The 22,608-nt window shown below is 42.4% G+C and overlaps 1 protein-coding gene across 4 annotated transcripts in view; it reads right to left on the reverse strand.

The window, feature by feature from the left end:
* The window catches only part of LOC125100889 (zinc finger protein 474), a 57,864-nt gene that overhangs the window by 12,086 nt on the left and 23,170 nt on the right, over nt 1-22,608 (reverse strand). For 3 of the 4 annotated variants that reach the window (XM_047731380.1, XM_047731379.1, XM_047731378.1), the window contains one exon: nt 17,826-19,072. In XM_047731380.1, the coding sequence (XP_047587336.1) occupies nt 17,826-18,860 (1,035 nt within the window). In that variant the 5' untranslated portion in view covers nt 18,861-19,072. Of the gene's footprint in view, nt 1-11,210; nt 11,335-17,825; nt 19,073-22,608 lie in introns of those variants that run through there. The other variant, XM_047731381.1, reaches the window with a different exon arrangement.

The raw sequence follows: 22,608 nt of genomic DNA on the forward strand, positions 1-22,608 counted from the left end.
AGCTACTCTATGACACAGAAATTGTGCTACTGGGTATTTATCCAAAGAATACAAACACTCTAGTTCAGTACATGCACCCCGACGTTTAGCAGCATTATCTACAGTAGTCACACTATGAAAGAAGCCCAGATGCCCATCAATAGACAAATGGATAAAAAGTGGTATAGTATATACAACAGAACTCAGTCATCAAAAAGAATGAAATCTTGCCATTTGCAGTGACATGGAGGGAGCTAGAGATCATAACACTCAGTGAAGTCGGTCAGAGAAAGACAAATACCCTGTGATTTCACTCATAAGTGAAATTTAAGAAACAAAACAAAAGAGCAAGGGAAAAAAGAGAGACAAAGACAAGCCAAGAAACAGACTCTTAACCCTAGAGAACACACTGATGGTTACCAGAGCGGAAGGGCATGGGTGAAATCGATTTCATCATGAAATCGGTGATAGGGATTAAAGAGCTCTCTTGTCATGATGAGCACCGGGTAATGTATGGAAATGCCGAATCTCTAGAATGTACACTTGAAACTAATGTAATACTGTAGGTTAACTACACTAGAATTAAAATAAGATTAAAATAAAATAAAATATAAATAGCTGTGTAATACCACCATCTAAGCAATGGAAACAGAACAAGGACCAACAAAGTGCGTGTTTTGGTATGAAACAAGGTATTAATAAAAGAAGAATGGAAAAAGTTCCTATAATCCTAGACTAGGAAATCTATTTCAAAAGCTTCCAACAGCTCCCAGTGACCTCCCTGACAGCTCAGGCTGAAAGGAAACCCAGTAAACAGCACAACTCAGTTGCGATAGAGCTTGTAGAAGGAAGTAGAACAACTGGTTGAGGGGGAGACATATGCCTAATGGTAAGTGTTAGCGTATGAATCGTAACGAAAGAGATACTGAGAGTATAATCAAAGTCATTACTAGCAATTTTACGAAAGATCAGAAAAACTCTACATTTTGTCCTTCCTTATGCTAATCCCACAACAAAAACTAAGTAATGATAATGTGAAATTATATTTATGTGATATCATTCCTACATTAGGGGAACATAACCCAGCAAGGTAGCTTTTTGGAGATTTGTGTTGAAACAGAGATTAGTGATGCTCGTGGGGGCAGTAGATCCCTTTGAAAATCTAATGAGTTATACGGTCCTCTTTCCAGAATAATGTCCATGGATACAGAATTAGGCATATGATTTTGAACAATTGGTGGACTCTGTAAAGCCCACCCATTGCCCCCAGGAAGTTAGTTGAAGCAAACCTTTTTTATTCCCCCAATAGATGCTTCTTTGTGTGAGGAACCATTTGGCACCATTTAAATGCCTCAAAATGCCTCAAAAAAGGGCTGAGTTGAAACAAGAACTTATGAAATACACCACTTCTGGCTTTAGGGTGATCTTCAGTCCTGCTTTGCCTAAAACAGTCCCTGTGATACCGGTTGTCTTGACAATTAACAGTAGCTCCTTCTTGAATTATCTAAGGTGTCCCTATTTGGTTAACAAATTATGTAATCACTCTACTTCTGATCCCTTTTGGAAAACATGATTTAATAAAACAGAATGAATCAAGAGATGAAACGACCAAACAAGCTCAGAAATCTCAAAGCCGTGACTCTAAGACTGGCTGTGACCTTGAAAATTGGGGTTTTGAGAAGAGAATGAAGAAAAGAACATTCCTCAACATATAAAAATACTTAACAAAATTTGAGAAAGGAAGGAGAGGGGCAAAGATGTTAACGATACTAAATTCTTTACTGTCATGACAAATAACTACTTCAAACAGTATAAAAATAAAACCCAGAGTTACACATTTTTTTTTCAAATCTGGTAACTTATCTTTGCTTTTTAACAGCAGTGGTTCCTTTAAAAATGAATGCTTTTTTTTTAAAGATTTTATTTATTTATTTGACACAGAGAGATAGGCCACAAGTAGGCAGAGAGGCAGGCAGAGAGAGAGGGGGGGAAGCCGGCTCCCTGCTGAGCAAAGAGCCCGAGGTGGGCCTTGATCCCAGGACCCTGAGATCACGACCTGAGTGGAAAGCAGAGGCCTAACCCACTGAGCCACCCAGGTGCCCTAAAAATGAGTATTCTTTAGTGAAGAAATATTTATCTGAAATTCAGCAATACCATCACCATCTCTTTGGTTTCTTTCTGTCATAATCAAGTAAAATTAAATATAGTATCTGTTTTTTCCTTTATTAATATCTGTATTAATAACTTAGTCATTACCACCTTAGTCCCATGAAAACATCTGCATGCCTGTTTATTTATATATGTTTGTGCACAGAGAGAGATTCCTGGAATAATAATCAGTTAGGTCAAACAAAAAGGAGCTCAGAACAATTTTTATGCCAATGTTTGTACTTTACTAGTGGCTTTAATTTTTTTATAATAAACATGTGTCATTTTTATAAGAATAATAAAATAAGAAGAAGAATATCAACTCCAGGGTCAAAACTTCAGTTGGGATTAGGTAATCCAATTAGTCCTAAATGGAAAAATCAAGTGGAGTCCAAAGTACTTTCTGAACATTCCTTAAATAACTGATAAAAGATGGTATAATCAAGCCTGTGTATATAATCCAATCTAGTGTTGTCATCAATTAGTAACTGGACCTAGAATTAATGTTATAAATGAATAGTTTTGCATAGCATAAAATAAAACTGTAATGCAAAATGAAAATATTTACAGTATCTTAAATTACATTATTCCAATGGTACCATTTTATTTTGTCAGCCATTCATAGTTGAACATACATCAGTCACATGTTTATATGACATAACTTAATTGAAGCCCTAGAATTTTACTCCATTACTTTAAAAAAGTGATAAAGAGGCCTGGAAAAAAAAATCTGAAGACAGAATTTAGCATGAGTTTGTTTCCACCTAAGATAATCTAAATACAGCACTTCCAGATATTTTCATTTTTTTCAGCCTCGGTTGTCTGACCTGGTAGCGTTAGCCAAAGTATGATTTCAGAAATAGCTAAGTGGGACCGTATGGTATTAGCCATCTTATGCTAAAAAGTGGCAGCCAAAGAGATAATCTGGGGGGATGGATGGATTGAACCATCCCCTGGGTCCTCCGTTGTCCAATTGTGGCTGGACTGACAAATCAACATAGAATTTTCAGCCTCCCAGGTTCCCCCCTCTCTTCTCTGCACTTGACTATGTTTTGTGCAGACGTGGTGTGTCTGATGTGGTATCCAGAATTTCTGTGGTTTTCCGTGGCTACAGAAGAAAGGCCAAACATTTCATGTTGATTTCACTCATGCCAACCTTAGACCTATGAAACAGGTCTACTAGCCACACCAAACTCAACACCAGATCTAAAGCTAGAGCCAACAGTCCTCAACTTTTCCTACCTTCATGACTTTACTCAACTGCTCCTTCCAGCAATAAATGTTTAAACGGAGGATAGCATCTTCCCTGTGCTGGAGGTTATGTGGCATGCCAATCCTTAGCTTTCTTTAGTAATGGAGACTAGCATATCAACTACTTGTTCAATTAGAAGGAAAAATTGGTTAAGTGCCATGATAGACAGAGCCCCACAGGAGCCTGCCGTAGGAAGGAAGGAAGGGTTTTGGCCAGAATCCAGTAAAGTGGGCTGTTGAATAGGTAGAAAAATACTTGACCTGTTCAACAACTATTTAATATTACTGTAGTCAGTTAATATGAGCACATTAAAGTCGGTCATGAAGACTGATTAGAGAGAGTATGAGAGCAAGGACCAGTCTATTCAAAATAGGCACACCGAAAGGTTGGCACCTCTTCAAAGCTTCCTGCCACCTTTCCACTTTGGTCCTGATCCCAGACTCCACCTGCCTGCCACAAGAAACTAGACATGCCTCAGGCGCTGGGGCATGATTGCACAGAAGAGACCTGCAGCCAGTACTTTCTCTGCCAACTGAGTGGCATCAGCCACAGCTAAGGCACAGTGCTGTTTGGAATGTCAGACAGAGGGAGGGCAATGAGAAAAGTAATGAAAAGTGTCTTGATCGTACTGAGACCTGAGTGTAAGGATGAGGACCTCATCCTTTTGAGACAGAATCAGATGAAGGCATGGCTCACGTTGGGGCATTTGATACTTGTCACAGATTAAACCGTCTTGATTTCTTTCTTGTTGAGAAAACGCAGGTAGGTTTTGCCTTCCCTGAAGTAGAAAGCATTCTTAAGTGATAATAAAAGCAGTAAGGCACATGTTATGATGAGTACTGGGTGTTATATGCAACTAATGAACTGTTGAGCACTACATCAAAAACTAATGATATATTAGTATAGTATTATTATACTAATATTAGTATTAGTATAAGCTGGCTAACTGAACATAAAAAAATTTTTTTAAGAAAAAAAAAATAAGGCAACTGGAAACACCCTTAAATAGATAAAGTATCACACTGCCATGGCATGGCCTTAGCAATAAGTACCACTGATGCTTGTACCAACATGGATAGCACTCAGAGCCATGAGGCTGAGAGCAGCCAGACATGAAAGAGCCCATTGCTGCCGGATTCCAGGGAGAGAAAATCTGCACGAAACTGTGGTGCTTAAAAGTCAAATCAGGGGTCACCAGGAGGTAGAAGCAAGAATGAAGTGTATAAGGAATCTTCGGGGTGATGAAAACGTTCTGTATCTTGATTACGGTGGTGATATAACAGGTACATAAAACTGTCAAAACTCATTGAGTTGCGTGAGTTTCATGAACGTAATTTATTGTTTGTCTATCATTCCTCAATAAAGCTGGTTAAAAACCACTCATGCAGACCTCGTTTGGGGGAGTACTTTGCTTTGCAGTGATCACGGATTGCAGTCAATTTCAAGTCAGCAGTACACCTCATCAGAGGAAATTGCAGAATCAAATGATGTATTTTAGAGCGACGTTTGCCGGGCACTAGAGACTATTGTTAAGACGTCTAGGTTTGCACGCTTTTAATTTGTCTCCCAAGAAATTCTTGAAAGGAGAAAAAAAAAATGTCACGGAAGAAAAATGAAAAAAGAAAAAGAACTAGAGAGAATTAGAAAACATTTGATTGAGTCCCCCCGCCCCGACACCGAACATTAACATTTTTAACAGGGATAATGCACCGGGGAGCAGCAACCCCGTTCACATATAATTTCATTCAGGAAAGTCCAATTCTAGACTGTCAGGCCCTCGCTCTGGGGCAGAGATGAGTAGTTTGAAAGTAGGGCTATTCCCCCATGCCCATATGCATGGCATCTGGTCTGTTGGGAACATCACTCATGCCAGTTTCTATCTTCCAGTAAAAGGAACTTCAAAATCCTTTAGTATATGAGTGCGTGTGTGTGTGTGTGTGTGTGTGAGAGAGAGAGAGAGAGAGAGAGAGAGAGCGAGCACAAAGGACACAGGTCAGGTCAGTCACTTTCTGCAGGTGATGTCAGGGATATCCAAAGGCGTTCTTTGCTTCAAACTATCCATGCCTTTACATTTCCTTTGGCTATGTCCTTGACCTCCTTCCAGCCTACAGTTATCATTCTCTCAATTCCCCTCAAGAGGAAAGAGAGAGAGTCAGTCCTGAGAGCTTTGGTTCTAGAAGGCCACTAGAGAACAGAGGAAGCCTCCCACGTTCACGCACTGGGAAGCAGACGTTTGCTGGATTTCTTTGCCATCATGAAAGCTGTTGGCCTGTTCCTTTCTAGGAGGTCATTTCAGTGGGGCTACGCTGAAGCAACCACATCAAAATGTAAAAGATGTCATTTTATGGCCAAAAATGTATGTAAATGAAATGCCTGCCTTTTTCCTCCAAGGAACATGCTTCACATGTTACTTGGAAATGAAACTAAAAATGCAGTAAGTTTAATTGCCCTTTTTTATTTTTATTTTTTAAAGATTTTATTATTTACTTGAGAAAGAAAGAGACAGAGGGAGAGTACAAAGGGAGAGTAAGAGTGAGAGGCAGACTCCCCACTGAGCAGAGAGCCCAACGTGGGGCTTGATCCCAGGACCCTGAGGATCATGACCTGAGCTGAAGGCAGACTCTTAAGCAAGGTTAAGAGTGCCCTGGGTTCCCTATTGTCCTTTTGTTAAGGTTGCCTCATAACATCCCTCCATCAAAACAGTCATATGTCCTGTGTCTATTTGGGGATGTTCATTAACCTGAGAGTCAAAGAGGAATCTAGGAACCCAGAGGTGAGAACATCCTGAAAAAGAAACAATCTCCGTTGGTCTAAACCATGACTTTGATAAGTACATTAGAGAAAGGTGCCCGGCCTTAACATGTTTTCAAACCATCTGGTTGTGATCATTAATCTGTAATGGTAGAAATCACAAGATGCAAAATTAAAAAGTAATGACCATGGGAGGGATAAGCATGGCAATCTTGCCTGTCTCAAGACTTGGCCGCAGACCATTCGTCTATATGTTGACATGTACTTTGTTTCTGGGAGTGGAACTGGTAATGAGCACAGTATGGCTAGTCTGTCGATATCTGGGTTTCATCAGCTTTTTTTCAACTTCACAAAAGCCAGGAGAGCTTTGAGATTCTAAATATTGATACTGAAGTCGCACTGTGAAGAGAAAGCACCCAGAGACACCTCCTAAAAGCACAGGCTTTTGGAAGATTGATACCTACCCTATGTGGAAATGCATCTGGAGGAATGGGCTATCTGTCTGGAGGTGATTCAAGGTAGCCCAGATACTGTTGCTCAGGAAGAATCTTCTGGTTACAGACCAGGTGCCAGACACCATGCTAGATACAGACCCAGGAACTGGTCCCAATAGTTGGGATAACCATACTTCATTCCCTACCTTTACTTGGGAAATAGTTTTTCACTTTCTCCTGAGCTCTTTCTCTGGACAATAGGTCAGGTGGACAGGTCCCTCTGTGGCATGCCCGGAGCCCACTCCGTGTGAAGTTAGTCAAAAGCAGAGTCTGGGTGACAAAGGAGCCCACTGAGTGGAGGAAGCATTTTTTAACCTCTTCACCCACTAATATGTTTAAACTCAGACTCTAAGTTCTAAAAACTACTCTCCAGATTGTGGAATCTCTCTAGGGTCCTGTACTTTCTGTAGCCCTGTAAAATTCTTAGGTTTCGCTCCTGGATGTTTGACTCACAAGAACAGCCTCCATGGTTTGGGGACTCCCATGGGTGATCCAAATGACAGTTGGCTCCTGGGGTAAGTTACCCTGTGTTCAGGTATGGAATGCACAGGCCAGTGGTCCCTGCTCTCAACTGTCACTTAACTACGTGCATCCCTTCATGGGTCCTTCACGACTCAGGCTGTCCCTTTCACAGCATCTTAGCCAGGCTACCCCCCAGAACTCCCTTCCCTCTGCTTCATACTCTGGATCTCTGACTGTAACCCGATGGACCAATGACCATTTCAGCCAACAGGCAGTCTTGTTGTACTTGACCAGCGTGAGGTTCTTAAAAGTTTTAAATGTGATATCTTTGGGGAGAACTTACTCTCCAAAATACCACAGGCTCCACCACTCCCTATTGCCTTCCAGGCAGCCTACCCAAATCCTGAAAGCACTTGAGGAGGGGAAGGCCCTGAGTAGCTATCTCCCTATACCTCTCTCCAATCAAAGGTATTTGGTTTCTATCTCATTTCTAAGAGATGACCGAACTTGTGGTTAATGGGCATTCATGTGCCAATAGCTAAAGAGGGTTTGTTATCCATCAATGAAATCTTTGCGTTTTAGCTGGGAGTCAAAGGACTAAACCTGGGACTGTGGAATTCAAAACCCTCCAGGTCACAGGGGAGGTGTTTTTGTTTTTGTTTTGTTTGTTAATTTGTTTTTAAAGCATGTGCAGTGAAAATTAACAGATGGTCACAACAAGAATTCCCTGCTTTCTTTGAATTTAGCCCTCAGGCAATTCCAACAGAACTCGACCAGAGTCTTGACACCCATCCCGAGGTCTGAAGAAGTTTTTACTTTAAAGGCTGAGGATGGTTTCCAAGACCACATAGTAACCACGCTCCCGGGAACCGGGCATGACCCACAAGTTGTCTGCTTGCCGGAGGATGTTTTGCTTCCCCACTCCTGATCACTGGCTGTCAAAAGCAGGGCGCGTCCTGCCCGAGGCTGAGGGACTCTGAGGCTCTTTGGATGGGTGTCATGCCATTGACCGTGTTCCTCTTTCTGCACAACAAAATTAAACATAGAGGAGTTGGGCCTTCATGGATGTTTTAGATTTTCCACACTCCTGATTCCTTCTGCCAGGGCCAAATAATTGAAATGTCTGTGGTTAAGTGCACAAAGCATATCAGAAAAGGCAGAAAGTTTGGATGGAGAAATAAGAGGAAAAGTTTTTCTCCTCCATATGTGTGGAGAAAAGGACAAAAGCTCTTGTAGAAATCCTTAGGAACATGGCAATATTGAGAATATCTGACCGAGTAGCTGCTAATCATGCTCCAGCACTTTCTAAGTTCCAGGACTTGTACTAAGCACTTAACATGCTTTAATTCCAATAATTCTCATTATAATCCCCTGGGCAGGAATCAGAGCCCTGTTGTACAAATCAGGAAACTGAGGCACAGAGTAGTTAATAAGTAGTGAAGCTTGTTTTTCTTCAGAGAGTAGCTCTTCTGCCCTTGCCACTGCGAAGGGGCAGGAAGGAGCTGACAAGGGACAATTTGTCAGACACCCATCCTGGGTCCTGTGTGGGAGAGCTTTCATTTCAGCCTCTCACAGTGGGGTGACAGAAGCTGGAGAAATTTAGTAATTGGCTCGAAGGTCTGTGAGTTCATTGTTCATCTATTAGCAGATTCCAGGTCTGTCTGATTCCAGCTGCTTCTAGAAACATGGTGGAGGTAAGGTCATCAATGGTTAGCAGAGCATCATGCTCAGTCTTATTTGTCTGCAGAATCAGCCACTGGGTAGGATTTGAGAGAAACCAGCACAATTCCCACGTCTGTTCTCTTGACTACCTTGAATGTTCTTTCCTTTGGGTTGAACACCGCCCTCCTTCCAGATCCTCTTTCAAAAATGCGGATAATCCTATGAAAGATTTTCCTGTGAAGGATTTTCTCAGATTCTCCCAAGCCCCTTCCAACGATATCTAGAGGTGAGGGTTGTTAGAGACAGGGAGTGTACACAAGGCGCTAACAAGTAGAATGAGATCAGAATATGAGACCGGGTCATCAGAGACTCCATTCCTAAAGTAAGAATTTTGCCTGCAGCCATTTAAAGCATAATTTCAACAAACCTGATGGAGACTGAATGTGTATAATTAAGTTTCCATTCCCTCGGGCACTCCATACACATGCAAAGTATAAATAGCATTTTAATGTATAGGAGTAACAGTATAGCTCCATCTGAAACCACAACAATTGCAATTTGATTGTCTAGAAACCACTGGTATTTCACATTTCCTTCTGGTGTTTTCAAACAATTCTACCCAAATGTCACATCTGGAAGGATCGTTGTTTGAAACTGAATTGTTTTTGGAAATCACTGGATGCCACGTTAAGGAATTTTCCGACCCAGCCTGTGTATTGGCCCACTATTAGAGTCTATTACTTATGATCTGGAGTTTTGTTTTGCTCCTTTGAACGATAAGAAAGACTTCACCAATCATTTGGAAGGGCTGCTAATATTCAAGTATCTGCACGTACCTGATTTTTTTTTAAAATGAGCTACAAGTATTTGGAATATAGGCTTAGCATTTTAGTTATTTAAGGGCTCATCCTGAGATACAAGGCTGAAAAATGTTAAGTCAAAGAACAAATTCCAAATTGGTCTTTTCTTCTGAAAGGAATACAGATTCTTGGCTGAAGTTTTTTTCTTCTCCTCCTGTTCCTCCTCTTCATCCTTCTTTTTCTTCTTCTCACGTTTGAGATAAAACTGCTTTTGCTCCTGATGTTTTAGAAGGATGTTGGTTAGAAGGTGAGGTGTACGATCAAGTAAGTCTCTTTCCAAATTATTATAAAGACTGACTTTCCTTGAAGTACACGGCTGGAAGATGTCCCTGGTGTTTGGTTCTGGTGCTTCTCTGTTTTGCATAAGACCTGACCTTGTGGCCCTCAAAGACTTTCAGGTCACAGGTAAAATGAACCATCAAGGGAGCAATGAGAGTAAGGGAGGAAAAACTCACAAACAGAGAAAGCCATTCATTTTTTTCCAGGTTTTATAGAGAGAAAAAAAGCAAATCATAGATACTATCTGACCTGGAACTTGGAAGCTGGGTTATTTCCAATGCTTGATTTGTCTCCATCTTATATACTAACAGGCCCTGCAGCTCAGAGAGAAGGCAAAGAGGAATATTAGAATATTGATATATTGAAATATTGGAAACTTCTTGAGTTCCTGGGAGTATCAGGCCCTCCTTCAATTTCTAGGACATTTCTTCGTATGTAACACAACCTCATCGAGGTAAATATTTGAAAGGGAAGTAGATGTAAGAAGGAGGTGAATTATACCATATAAAGGGAAAGCAAGAGAGAGTCCTAAGTCAGAGGCTGAACTTTTGTCTAACGATTTAGCAGTGAGATTCTGCTCATAGGAGAATCACCTCTGTTTCAGAAAGAACGTCTTCAAGGTTGTATTGCCTTTGGTGAAGTTCTAAGAATCTTGGGAGAGATATTGGTTGTTGATCCTGGAATTTGGATTTCTAAGACTATGCATATCCATTCAGTCATTACACAACAATTTACTAAGTATCTACAATCAGAAAATACAGATGTCTGCTTGGGGCTGGAAGTAGGGAGACGGAAATGACTGGGAAAAACAAGCACATAAAGACGTATGAAATTATTTAAGCTGAATTAATTGTTTTGAGACTGTGGTGTGTTGTAGATTTGTCCATTTTAGGACTGACTAATAGAATTTATTCTGTATGATACTCTCTTCTCACAGAGGTGACAGTCAGTATAGTTGTTAAACAAATATAGGAGCAGAAAGCCATAGATTGGAACACCAGTGCAATAACTACCTAATATTTCTCGTCTTTGGGCTCTGGATGAGGTAACCCTGTTAGGGTCTCTGCTACCATATGTACAATTATAATTTGAAGCTGATTTAAAAAAATAATTATGTTAAACTGTCATTGGTACAGACGAGCATTACTCTTCACATTTTCATATTAGGAAGTGATACCTCAATCTCACGGATAATGCTGTTGCTCTGAAATTTGTAACTCCCCCACCCTCAGTACACACAGAGTCCACACATGATATACAAGCACAGATTCCTTTGGGCTGGCTTCTAGAATCAAGAGTGCAGAAGAGAAATGGTCTGGTTACCTTACAGTTGTGCTTGGTACACCTGAGAGTCATGGGATCCAAGAATGGCTTCCCTGGTATGCGGGCATGGTTGGCACCAAGGAAAGATGAAGAAATGGCACATGGAGTTGGACATTAGTGGTCCAGCTGTCAGCATCATCAGGGGGCAGTTTGTGAGGTCGATGCTGGTCTTCATGACATCAACACAGCTGAGGAGGTGAATTAAGGCCACTTAAGAGGATTATAAGGCTAAGAACCCCCAGAAGGATCCCACTGAATGTTTCATCTACCACCTCCAAAGACTTCCAAGACATTCTTGTATTTGGGAATCAGAGAGGTAAATGGTTCCAGGAGCCTAGCCTTAGTCTTGATTTTAGGAACTCAGTCTAACTGAAGGCATGAAGAGACAAATGACTAAGTAGACTCTTAAAATCAAACTTTTTCTCCCTCTGCCTCTTTTTCTCATTTGATGGGCTTGATAAACTTGACTGGTATTTCATTGAGAAAACATGAGTTATAAGCGAACAGATCCAAGTTACCTCATCTTCCCACCAGCAGCCTACAAACTTGCCTTATCTTCATTCAACCTCCTCTGGACATGAGTAAGTGTCGCCTCCTGTCAAACTCCACCCTCCCAGTGTGCTAGGATCCCACCCGCTACTGTGTGTTTCTTCCCCAGGGTTCACACTTGTCCCCATGACCTCTCCTGCGTCTTCAACCCCCTCTCTCCACTGAATCAGGATCCTAAACATTCATACATGTTCTAGAGTTTCCCATCTTCTATAGAAACCTCTCTTAACCTGACATCTCTATTTCTAGCCTACCCATTGGTCTTCCAAACATTTCAAAACGCACCCTCCTGTGACTGGTTTTAGGTAGTTTTACTGTAAGCATCTTTCGCAAGCATTTTTGCTGCATACCTAATGGGCAGTAAGGCAATTTTGACGTGAAGGATGAAATAATGAAAAATAAAAGAGGAACAGTAAAAAGGACATAATGAAACATAGAAAGAAATAAAAGTATTAATTTCTTCCTTCATTAATAGAGGTATCAGTTTTCCTAATACAAGGATGCATATTTGAAACTGAGCTTTGTGTTGCATCGTGAAAACCTTCTACACTGTTCATTCTTGGCATATTGTCACATGTCACAATGTCTGTGGCAAAGATGCTCACAGCAACAATACCCCAAGGACACGATCTTTATCATTCACACACTCTGGAACCCCCAGCACTACACAGAATGTGTCCTTTCCAAGGTTATGAGACTCAATCCACATTGCCAAGTTGAACAGGTATTTTTTTGGCCCTCATCCTACACCACCTCTCAGCATCCCACACTGCTTTCCACACCCTTGTTTGTGACATTTTCTGCAGTGTCTCCAGGCTCTCACTCTCCAGCTCCTTCTCCTCTAACCGCTACATCATTTAATGCCTCAGGGCTCAGCCTGGCGTCTCCCTTTCCAAACCACAACTCCTTCTGATGACTTTAAATATATATTAATAATGCACAAATATATATCCCAGTCCAATCTTCTTTTTTGAGGTCCAGACTTCTATATTCAGCCTGACTTACCCACTTAGATTTCTCACAAGGACTTTGAGTTTGCTGCGTCCAGAAAGGAGCTATTGGTCTTAACCTCCAAGATCCTCCCCTGACTCCAGACTTATTTTAGAAAATGGCACCAGAGCATTTACTCAAGCCAGAAGTCTGTGAGCCACATTCGACCCCTCCTCAACACTTCCAACATCCCAACTGCCACCAAATTATGTCTATTATACCTCATCTCCATCTTGGCTATCAACGTGCTTGGCCAAGCTTCATCTTCTCTCAGCTGGACCCCCTCAAGAGCCACACAACGGATGACCTCTGTTCGCTGGGCAACTTCAGGGACTTACTGCTTCTATAGCCTCATCTTGTATGCCTGTCACCTCCCTCATCGAGCTCTGGCCTCATGAGCTTCGGCCAGAATGTCTCTTCCTCTCCCTATTCCCTTCTCCCCACATCTTTACTCCTGGCTAATTCTTTCTTACCTGTCATGGTGCAGCTGAAATATCACTTCCTCCCAGAGGATTTCTCTAACCAAGATTCTGTATGTCAAGCTCCCACCATTAGACACTGTCATATCACAATTTGGAATTCTATATTTAGTTCCTATTATTTCCTCCATAAGAATAAAAATTCCATGAGATCAACTGTAACTTTTTTTTGACTCTCTATTGAGGACTCAGCCCAATGCCTAACAACAAATATTTGCTGGATAAACACACTTCTATCCTCTGTTGAACACCCTTTTTGTATCTTAGACTTGAAAAGATAGGGTCTTTGGAATCAGATCTGGTTCTGACACCCACTAGCAAACCCACTGTGTAACTTTGGACAGGTTGTTTCACATCTGTCTCCCCAGATGGAAAGTGGGAAAACTGTATCTGTGTTATGGTAAAATTCAAAGGAGATCATGCATACATAGGGCTGATCGTAAAGGTATTCAATAAAAAGTCGATTTCCTTTCTTCTGTGTTTTTACCTAAACTCCAAATATTTCTAACCCAGTAGATGCAAATGTGCTTCTATTATAAGGACACCTTCTCTAATATATTTGGAGGTAACAGGAGAATAGTATTTTTGACAGCACAGAGACCTTACTTTAAAACACCAGATGGCAGCACCAGATGCTAGAGATGTGTCTGATGGGCTCTTAGTTCAAACCTAAATATCGAGGATGACAAAGGTAGCTTAAAACTAGATTCAGAGAGAATCATTTACGGAAAGAGATGATTTCCTTAAAGAACGCCTAATTCATAATATATTTTGGGATTTTTAGGAACAATGTTTCACAGGTTACAAGCAGAATTCTAAGAAAATAACCCCAAGCATTATCTAACCAATAAAAGATAATGAGACTAAGGCTTCATTTTGGTTTGTAGTGATATTTAATTAACTGCTGATCTGTGTTCCAATTAGCCAAAAAGGGCCTGAAATCAAAGAATGAAAGATGATCGGGTTTTAGAAAAGGGCAACATTTTCCCCCAAATATTAAAATGCTAGCACTAAAATTTATTCACTCATTAGAATCAAGAGCAGTAATGACCTCTATTACTGTACCCGTCAGCTTCACTTAGGAAATTGCTTACTAAAATAGACAGTAGGCTTACTAAAGAGACTAAAATTTAATAGACGAACTAAATGCAATATTAACATTTAAAAGGATAATCTATGGGTTTCCATATTAGGCATCGAAACTTCATCTGGATGTACCACCACTTTTAAAATCTTGCTAAGGTGGAGATTGCTTATGCAGCCTTCCCATTTGTTTTTGGAGGAAAGAAAGAAAGGGCGATTCAGCTCATGAAACCATATCATGCAGGTGCAGCGACCCCAGAGCTGCCACACCTTCGAAATAAAGATCCTCACTCAGGGTTTTATCCCGCTTAGATACTGCTTAGCGTCCTTCAGAGTTCGCCTGTGAGATCAGAAAGGGTAAATGCAGCCTTGTGTTCTGGAGGAGACACAACAGGATAACTCAAGCGCCTGAGGTGGTTAGCGGGCAAAGCAGAGCTAGAGCAAAATGCCCGCGGAAGTCTCGGAGAACTCATCTCAGGCGGTATTTATTTGCGTTTGGGTTTGATTGAAGGGTAACAGCAGCGCCTGTGTCATAAAAGAACTGAGCCAGTCTATGTTGGAGGAACATTCTGAGCAGAGGCATAATTCACTCTGCCAGCGGAACAGTATTGTTGCCTGACCTGAGTGAATCGTTTTCCAAGCCCCGCAATCATGGTGCTGAAAATATTCTCCCTCACCCGAATTCTCTACGAGACTGAGCCTTCTGGGAGCACCAGGCAAGCTCTGATGCTGATCCGCCGTCAGATAACGATTCTAGAATCTGATTGACGAGAGAAGCAGCGCACATCGGAAGGGCGACAAGAACAGGCCTGTGCCAAAGCCAGAAGTCGGCTGTCACCGGCAGATGAAATATGGATATCTAATCGTGCACAAGGCAGTGATCTTCAGGGGAAATGGATGATTTTCCATAATATTTCAATTTTGAATGATACAATGAAATTGTACTTCTAAATTTTCAATGACACAAAGGAAGAAAAACAGCAATAGATCAAATCGTAACTGAACGAGAAAACCACACTGCCTGGGAGAGGTTTCCTGGTGAAAAGCACTGTGGAATGGCAAATACCTCTTCTAGGGAAGAAATCAAGTCCCTTGCTTCAAGAGATCTTATGCCTCTCTGAAGCCTACCAGTTTTCTCCATTTTAATTCATGCAAGCTTGCTTTAAGTCTGGCAACGAAAGGGACCCTATGTTGGATGACCTTCCTATGCCCTTCATGAAAGCCTGTGTGGTCCCCAAATGGGCCAGCACACGACTGACAGCCATGAGCGCCAACTTCCTGCTGCCCTGAGGCTCCTCAGGTCCAGGAGCAGGGTTGGTGGTGCTGTGACACAGCCATGTCCTCCAGATGTCTTTGTTCTGATGGATAGCCCCCGCTTTGATCTAAACGCCCGAGTCACCGAGGGCCACCGCTGTGGCCTCCTCTTCTGACATCTCCCCGCCAGACGCCTGGCTGAGGCAGGAGGGGTCTTCCTGGGAAGCCGTGAGCCCAGGCCAGCCTCTTTCAGCAGTCACGACTGAGTGAGAACACGCTGTGCTCAGTCTCTTGGCACAAAGTATGTGTTACAACAACGAGCACAGGAATCCTGACCACGCTCTTCCCTATCTCCAGATCTGTACTGAGAACATGTGAAGCAAATGCATACACTCAGGAAACAGGGCTGCGAGTCAGAGAGCTAATGGACTCGCCGATTCGTGGCCCTGAGACACAGATTCTTGTGTTCTCTGAATCCAGACCCCACACATTTTGGAAGAAAAGCAACAGCCAGGAGATGGGAAAAGCAGATCATGTTTATGAGACCAGCCTGCAGCTCATGCCACACTTAAGAGTGTGGGTTTTGATTTCGGTACAGAAACTAACCATTCTTTCTTCAGTGTTCATCGGAAAACTCGCCCAGCCTCTCTTAGTCTGACTCTTGGGCTTTATGATCATAGTCTTGGAATCTTCTAAACCAGTAAGTTTCTAATCATTTCATTTTAAACACGGAAGTGAGAGAAAAGTACCAGAAGACTGCCAATGTAATGCAATACAAAAGTAAGGAAGAAAAGTTGCAGTAAAAAGTAAAAAAAAAAAAAAAGGCTACTTCCCATCCCCTAACCCCCAGTCCTTCTGGTTTAATCTTTTAGAAGAACTTGGGTAAACTGCTGCCCCCAAACCATCCATTAAAAGATAGGGGTGCCTGGGTACCTGGGTGGCTCGGTGGGTTAAGCTGCTGCCTTTGGCTCAGGTCATGATCTCAGGGTCCTGGGATCGAGTCCCACCATCGGGCTCTCTGCTCAGCAGGGAGCCTGCTTCCCCCCACCCCTCCCCGCCTGCCTCTCTGCCTACTTGTGATCTCTGTCAAATAAATAAAATCTTAAAAAAAAAAAGAAAGAAAGAAAGGGGTGCCTGGCTGGATCAGTCAGTAAAGAATGTAACTCTTGATACTGGATTCATGAGTTTGACCCCACATTGGGCGTGGAGCCTACTTAAAAAAAAAAAAAAAAAAAAAAGGAAAGCATCCCTACAGGTGAGGTGTTCTAGGTAGCAAACCATAGAGAAAATATTTTTACCACTGCCTATTTCTCATGATTTGATATCCTGTAAGGATGTCACAGAATGGTGCAGTCACATCCGCCCAGGCTTAATGGCAGGACAAAGCACAAGGAGACGGCTTGTGGGGAGTCAACCTCATAAGCATTCTTGCCCAGTTATGGTTGATGGTGAACCTTCAGGTAAACAATACTTCACCATACGGGTTAGGGACCCACGGCGTCATGCTTATTCCCAAGTCCCCAAGTGGGGAGCAGTGCCTGCTGGCCAACCCAAACACAGGACTCAGAACAGCAGTGGGAACTGAGCCCTTCCCAGAACCATGAACCCACACCTCGTCGGTTCAGGGTGTGCCCTGGGGCTTATGTCCCGCATATCATAATCACGTTAAAAGAAAACATGCTGTATTGGAGGAGCACGTCTCTTTCTGTGAGGGCTCCAGTGCCTAATTGTTGCTAAAGTCATTTGGGGTTTTTGACACAGATTCTATTTTAGTAAGATAAACTCAGCATAACCCGGCATTGCCAAGAATGAATTCCTAAGGTAGATGACTAAAATAAACCGGTAATAAATATTGGCTGTTGGAATGGGAATTATATCTCTGCAATGTAGTCACAGCATTAATGACTCATTTTCAAATAACAGTCTCTCCCAAGGATTATTGGTATGAGGAATCAGGGAAGAAGGACGTCCATCTCTCTTTCTTTGAGGAGGCAGAGTGGAAGAGGACTATAAACCCACCGGGCAGGGATGTTCTTAGATCGACTTTGCCAACCAAGATAGAGGGTCCGACAGGGGTCAACCAGGACAGGCTGCACTGAGGCAGAGGCAAGGCATTGAAAGAAACCATTCTAGGGGCTGAGGCAGCTGATTCTGGGGATAGTTTTCTCTCATTCTCTCATTTCTTTCATATCCCCTGGGGACAGTTTTCTCTCAATGTACCCATGGGTCCACTCAATGCATCTCACGAGGCATGAATTACCTTATCAGTCACCGTGGGTGCCTCCATGTTCCTTTGCTGTTTGGAATTAGTGGACTCTCTTAGGGCATCTTTACTCCCTAAGGTTAAATTCTGAATCTTTGGCCCACTAGGTTGAGCTTTACAGCTCCTCTGGTGTACCAGAAGGCGGTCCGGGGCAAAGGTCCGGCCACAGCGTGGACAGGGCACCAGCTGGGTTTGACTTGGCCCCCCTTGGTTGGACTGTCCAGTGGGAAGTGGCTGAAGCTTCTGTGGGAGTGGTCGGCGGAGCTCCCTGGGGAGCCGGTCATTTTCTATTTTCCACTTTTCCAGGCATTTGGGCTCGTGAATGGGAAGGGACAGAGTGCCAAACTCCCTACCACAAATGTAGCAGATGAGAGTCTGTGGTCGGACGGGGATGCCACCAGCAGCCTTCCTGGGACCAGCACGATCATCAGAACTGCTGAGGGTTGGTGCTCTGGTCCCATCATCCTTGGGCTTGCAGCTTCTCTGGTGAACGGGAAGCCGATCTGGCAAGAACGTGCGGCCGCAGTATTCGCAGGGCAGCAGCTGAGCCTGGGAACTTTGGAACGCTGCGTCGTTCACTGCCTGAAGACCGTAGGACCCACTGCCCCCGAGAGGCTGAGGTTTGGAGGGCTCTGGCCTCCTCAGGTTCTTGGGCAACTTGCTGTTTTCAATCCGCCACTTCAACAAGCACTGGGGTTCATGAATGGCAATTGACTGGGACCCAAATTCTCGGCCACAGATATAGCACACCCGGAATCCAGGCCTGCGGGATGGGATCACCGGGGGGCTGGGCTGACTTTCCGACATAATTCTCCTACTGGACTGTTTTGAGAGTATTACCGTTCCAGGTCTCGCTTTCTGAGGTCCTGTCTTTATTTTTCCTGCATGACTGACATTCTCTGTGTCTGGCAAAAGGCTAGAATGGGAGTCACCACAGAGAAGGGCCTGGTTGATAAGGAAGGTGGGCTCTTTAGAATGGTGGAAAGTCTGCTGCAATTTGTTGCAAACCCTTCTCTCCTTTCCTGTTTCCATTAACAAGCAAGTCTTTCTCTAGGCTTGCTCTGATTTCAGGCCAGACTCCTTTTGGGATTCTGCTCGGACTGAAGGTTAGTCAGGTTGGCTGTGCTGGGGTTCCACATTGTTGCCAACTTCTTAGACCCAGAGACTCTGACTCACAGCTTCATTGCAGGGCAGCAGTCTGGAATGCTGGAAAGTCCTCATTAAACCTCAGATGCCTCCAAGATCTGTGGGAGAAACATAAATGAAGAACTCATCACACACACACACACACACACACACACACACACACACAGACACACACACATCCCTTTGATCGTAAGCCGGTGAAGAGCAGTAATATATATATGTTTTTGACCTAGTGTCCTCTTTGGCTAGATAGTAACTAGCACATAAGAGCTGTTCAGTCAACGCTGAAATAAATTTGAAGAAAATTTCCACTATGAATCGCACTATTACTGTATTGAAAGTAGTGTTCTGCCCAAAGATCAACAATCACACACGGCACAATCCAACAGAGGCGTGATGGTGAGACCACAGAAGACAGAACTAAGACCTGTGACAACTCAATTAATGAAACTGCTGATAATGTAGAAAGACATTTTCTACTCTCTTAAGCATTCTTAACTTTTCAGTGTCATGGATCCTTTTGACAGTTCTCTGAAGCCTGTGGTATTAAAGGCAAAGATCCTAGTATCCCAAGTGAAACGAATTTTATTGAAATAATTGATCAAATATCTTTAGTCATAATATGTATTTTATTGAAGATATGGTAACAGGCCCGACTTAATGAATGCCCATTAAGCTAAGCTTAAGAACACCTGCCAAAGGAATTCGATAGTGAATATTATGAATATTATCAGGAAAACCCACAGAGGGGGTAAACTTCTTATAACCTAACATGTATCCACTTTTCTTTGTGATGGGAATGGAGTGTGAATAAATTGGGGCCATAGATGTCAAACCAAGAATGCAACCCTGGCCTACAACCTTTCCTGGTAAATTATCTGTAGATTTTCCTGGGGATGAAGATGCTTAGATTTTGCTTGATGTTCTTTATGTAACTATTATACTTAATTCCTTGTATTATCTCTATCTCTATCTGTATCTATAGCTATACTGATAGATAATATAGATACTCATTTAATATTAGATAACATGAATAATATACAATTGGATAAATATTATCTATTTCTATATTATAGTTATGTATTACAGAATATATTATCATATATAATATATGATAACTATAATATGGAAGATAGATAATATAGATAATATCTTTTATCTATAAATATACTTTATATTTATGTATTATATATTGTTATGGTATCTATTATCTTTATTATTTATTATTTTAAATTATTTTAAATTTAAATTATGTTAATTATCAATAATTCATTAATGTATTATTATATTTAATCATACATAATTATATTCCATCCTAGATATTAAGATAGATATTATCTATCTTCAAAATTATTTTTGTAAAAATATGGCTCATGATTTTCCCCAAAAAACCAGAAGGGCAGGTTGATAAAATCTCATCATGGGCAGAAGGGTAAGGAGTTTTTACCCTGGAGAGAGGCAAGAGTCAGTTTCACCCAGGGTGAAGATTATTCTCTAGGGTCCAAGAAAGATTACCATTAGGCATTTTAGGGCCTCCTTCGTTTCCTAAAGAGGGATTAGGGTCTGGGTGAGAGGTTCTGTATCACCGACCCCCCATCACACAGAGAGCAGCTCCTGACCTGAGGCTGGACCCTGCAGACCACAGGAGACCCCTGAGTTCCGGCTGCTGGTAATATCACAACACTGGGCATTGCGTTTGATGAAGGACAAAAAGAGCTCTAAGACCTATGCCTTGTTTCTGTATTTTGGTGCCGAGGAAGGTCTGGATCTTTGCAAATAAGACAGACTATCAGATCAGCACTGGCACAGAGAGCAAGCGATTCTTCATTTTGACAGATCCGAAGACAGTGATATTAACACATGTGACAAAAAAATGCTGGCCCCACGATAGCCCGCACAGAAAATGAAGCTCGCACAAACAAAATGTGTCCCCTGCCTGGCACCATCCAAAAGAGAAAGGGGGTCTAAAAAACAAAAGGAACCTAGGAAGATGATTTCATGGGGTTTTGATCAGCATGTGGGGGAAATAATCTTCGAACCACTCTGCTTCCTTGGTTCGGACATCTTGTTTATCAAGGATCCTTGTTTTCCTTTCCATTTTCCTTCATACCAGAACGCTGCAGATAACAAAAGGACTTAAGAAGAGAGGAGAAATCAATGCAATTACATAACCTTACTCCCCCTAAACTTAGTTTCTCTCTCTCTCTCACACACACACACATACACAGAAACGAACACACACACACTGCTCCCAGCAGATCAGAATACTGGGGAGGCCCCATAACTCACCCCAGCAACTCCTGTCTCCCTTAGGATCAGGTGAGAGGACGAGTATTTACTGAATACCAACTATGCATCAGATATTGTACAAATTTGTTATATACAGTGTTTCAGTTAATTCTCAAAAAGAAGGCAGGTATGATTGTTTCAGTTTTACAAGTGAAGACACTATGAGTCACAAAAGACAAGAAACTTGCCCACGACAGTCCGTCTTTAAGTGACAGAACTGGGAACCCATTCCAGCTCTCTTTGGCTCTAGCAGTCGGCTCTTTCCATGATTCATTCTGCCCCACATTCAACCGACAGAGCTTCTTCTCTTTAGTTTTTATCCTGGTTTTAATATAGGAGGCAAATGTCTCATGGGAGGGCAACTAAGCTCCCATCGGCCTTTACACTGCCCTTGAGGAGAAGGAAGTGTCAAGGGGAGGAGGAAAACAGGGCACGGAGGGGGCGGGGGAATGGGTGTGTGGGGGACAAGCCCCTGTGATGGAAAAAGCAGGAAAGAGAGATTGGGGTTCCTGGAGACAGCATTCTCCCTGAAGCGACAGGGCTCATTTTAGTTTGCTGGAAGTGGTTTTCTCGATGACATCGTCCGTTTGCAGCCTGTGCAATACAGAGCCTATTCCCGATCGCACCAACATCCCTGGGAGAAGTCTGTGTTATTACCTAGACGTGGGGATGAGCCAGGGGGACCTGGGGTGGTATAATGAGCGCAGGGTGAAAGCAAAAGCTGCCCCAAGGGGCCAGACGGTTGCTCCCTTCGCGGCCCCTTCATCGTTTCGATTAGAGATGGTTCTTGCGACGTGCAGGCATTTTCCTGCTATACATATTTTCTCTGCAACAAACCTGAGAGCGTCATGAAATTCCTGACTGTATCTTAATAAATTTTTCCACTATCTCTTTCCTCCTTCAATGTCCTCCTAAAATTGTTATCTTACTGTGCTTAAAGTTTTCAAAATACGAAAGAGGAGGTAGCTGGAAGAAGTGAAATCTTTGGGAACCGCAGCATCTAATGGAGAGTCTTGCGTTCTTTCCACCCAGGATTCTGGCAAGGCCTAGCACGGCCAGCCACTCTCCCCTATATGTTAGTTCTAAAAGCAAAAGTACTGGAAAATACTAAATACGTACAGTTAAATCACTTAAGAAATTGGCTTGCCACACAGACACAGCGTAAAGCAATGTTGCGAGTTTATAAAGAGAACTACTTTGCAAAGCCAGCCAGCTCTACCCCAAGCAACCGTGGAGAAATGTTCACTCCAGTTGGTCTGAATTATCCATTTTGACCATATTTGCACATAGGATATTTAAAGAATGTCTTGGAAGGCATCACATTTTATCAATATGATGCCATTTT

The sequence above is a fragment of the Lutra lutra genome, chromosome 5 (genome assembly GCF_902655055.1).
Source record: "Lutra lutra chromosome 5, mLutLut1.2, whole genome shotgun sequence".
Lineage (NCBI taxonomy): Eukaryota > Metazoa > Chordata > Mammalia > Carnivora > Mustelidae > Lutra > Lutra lutra.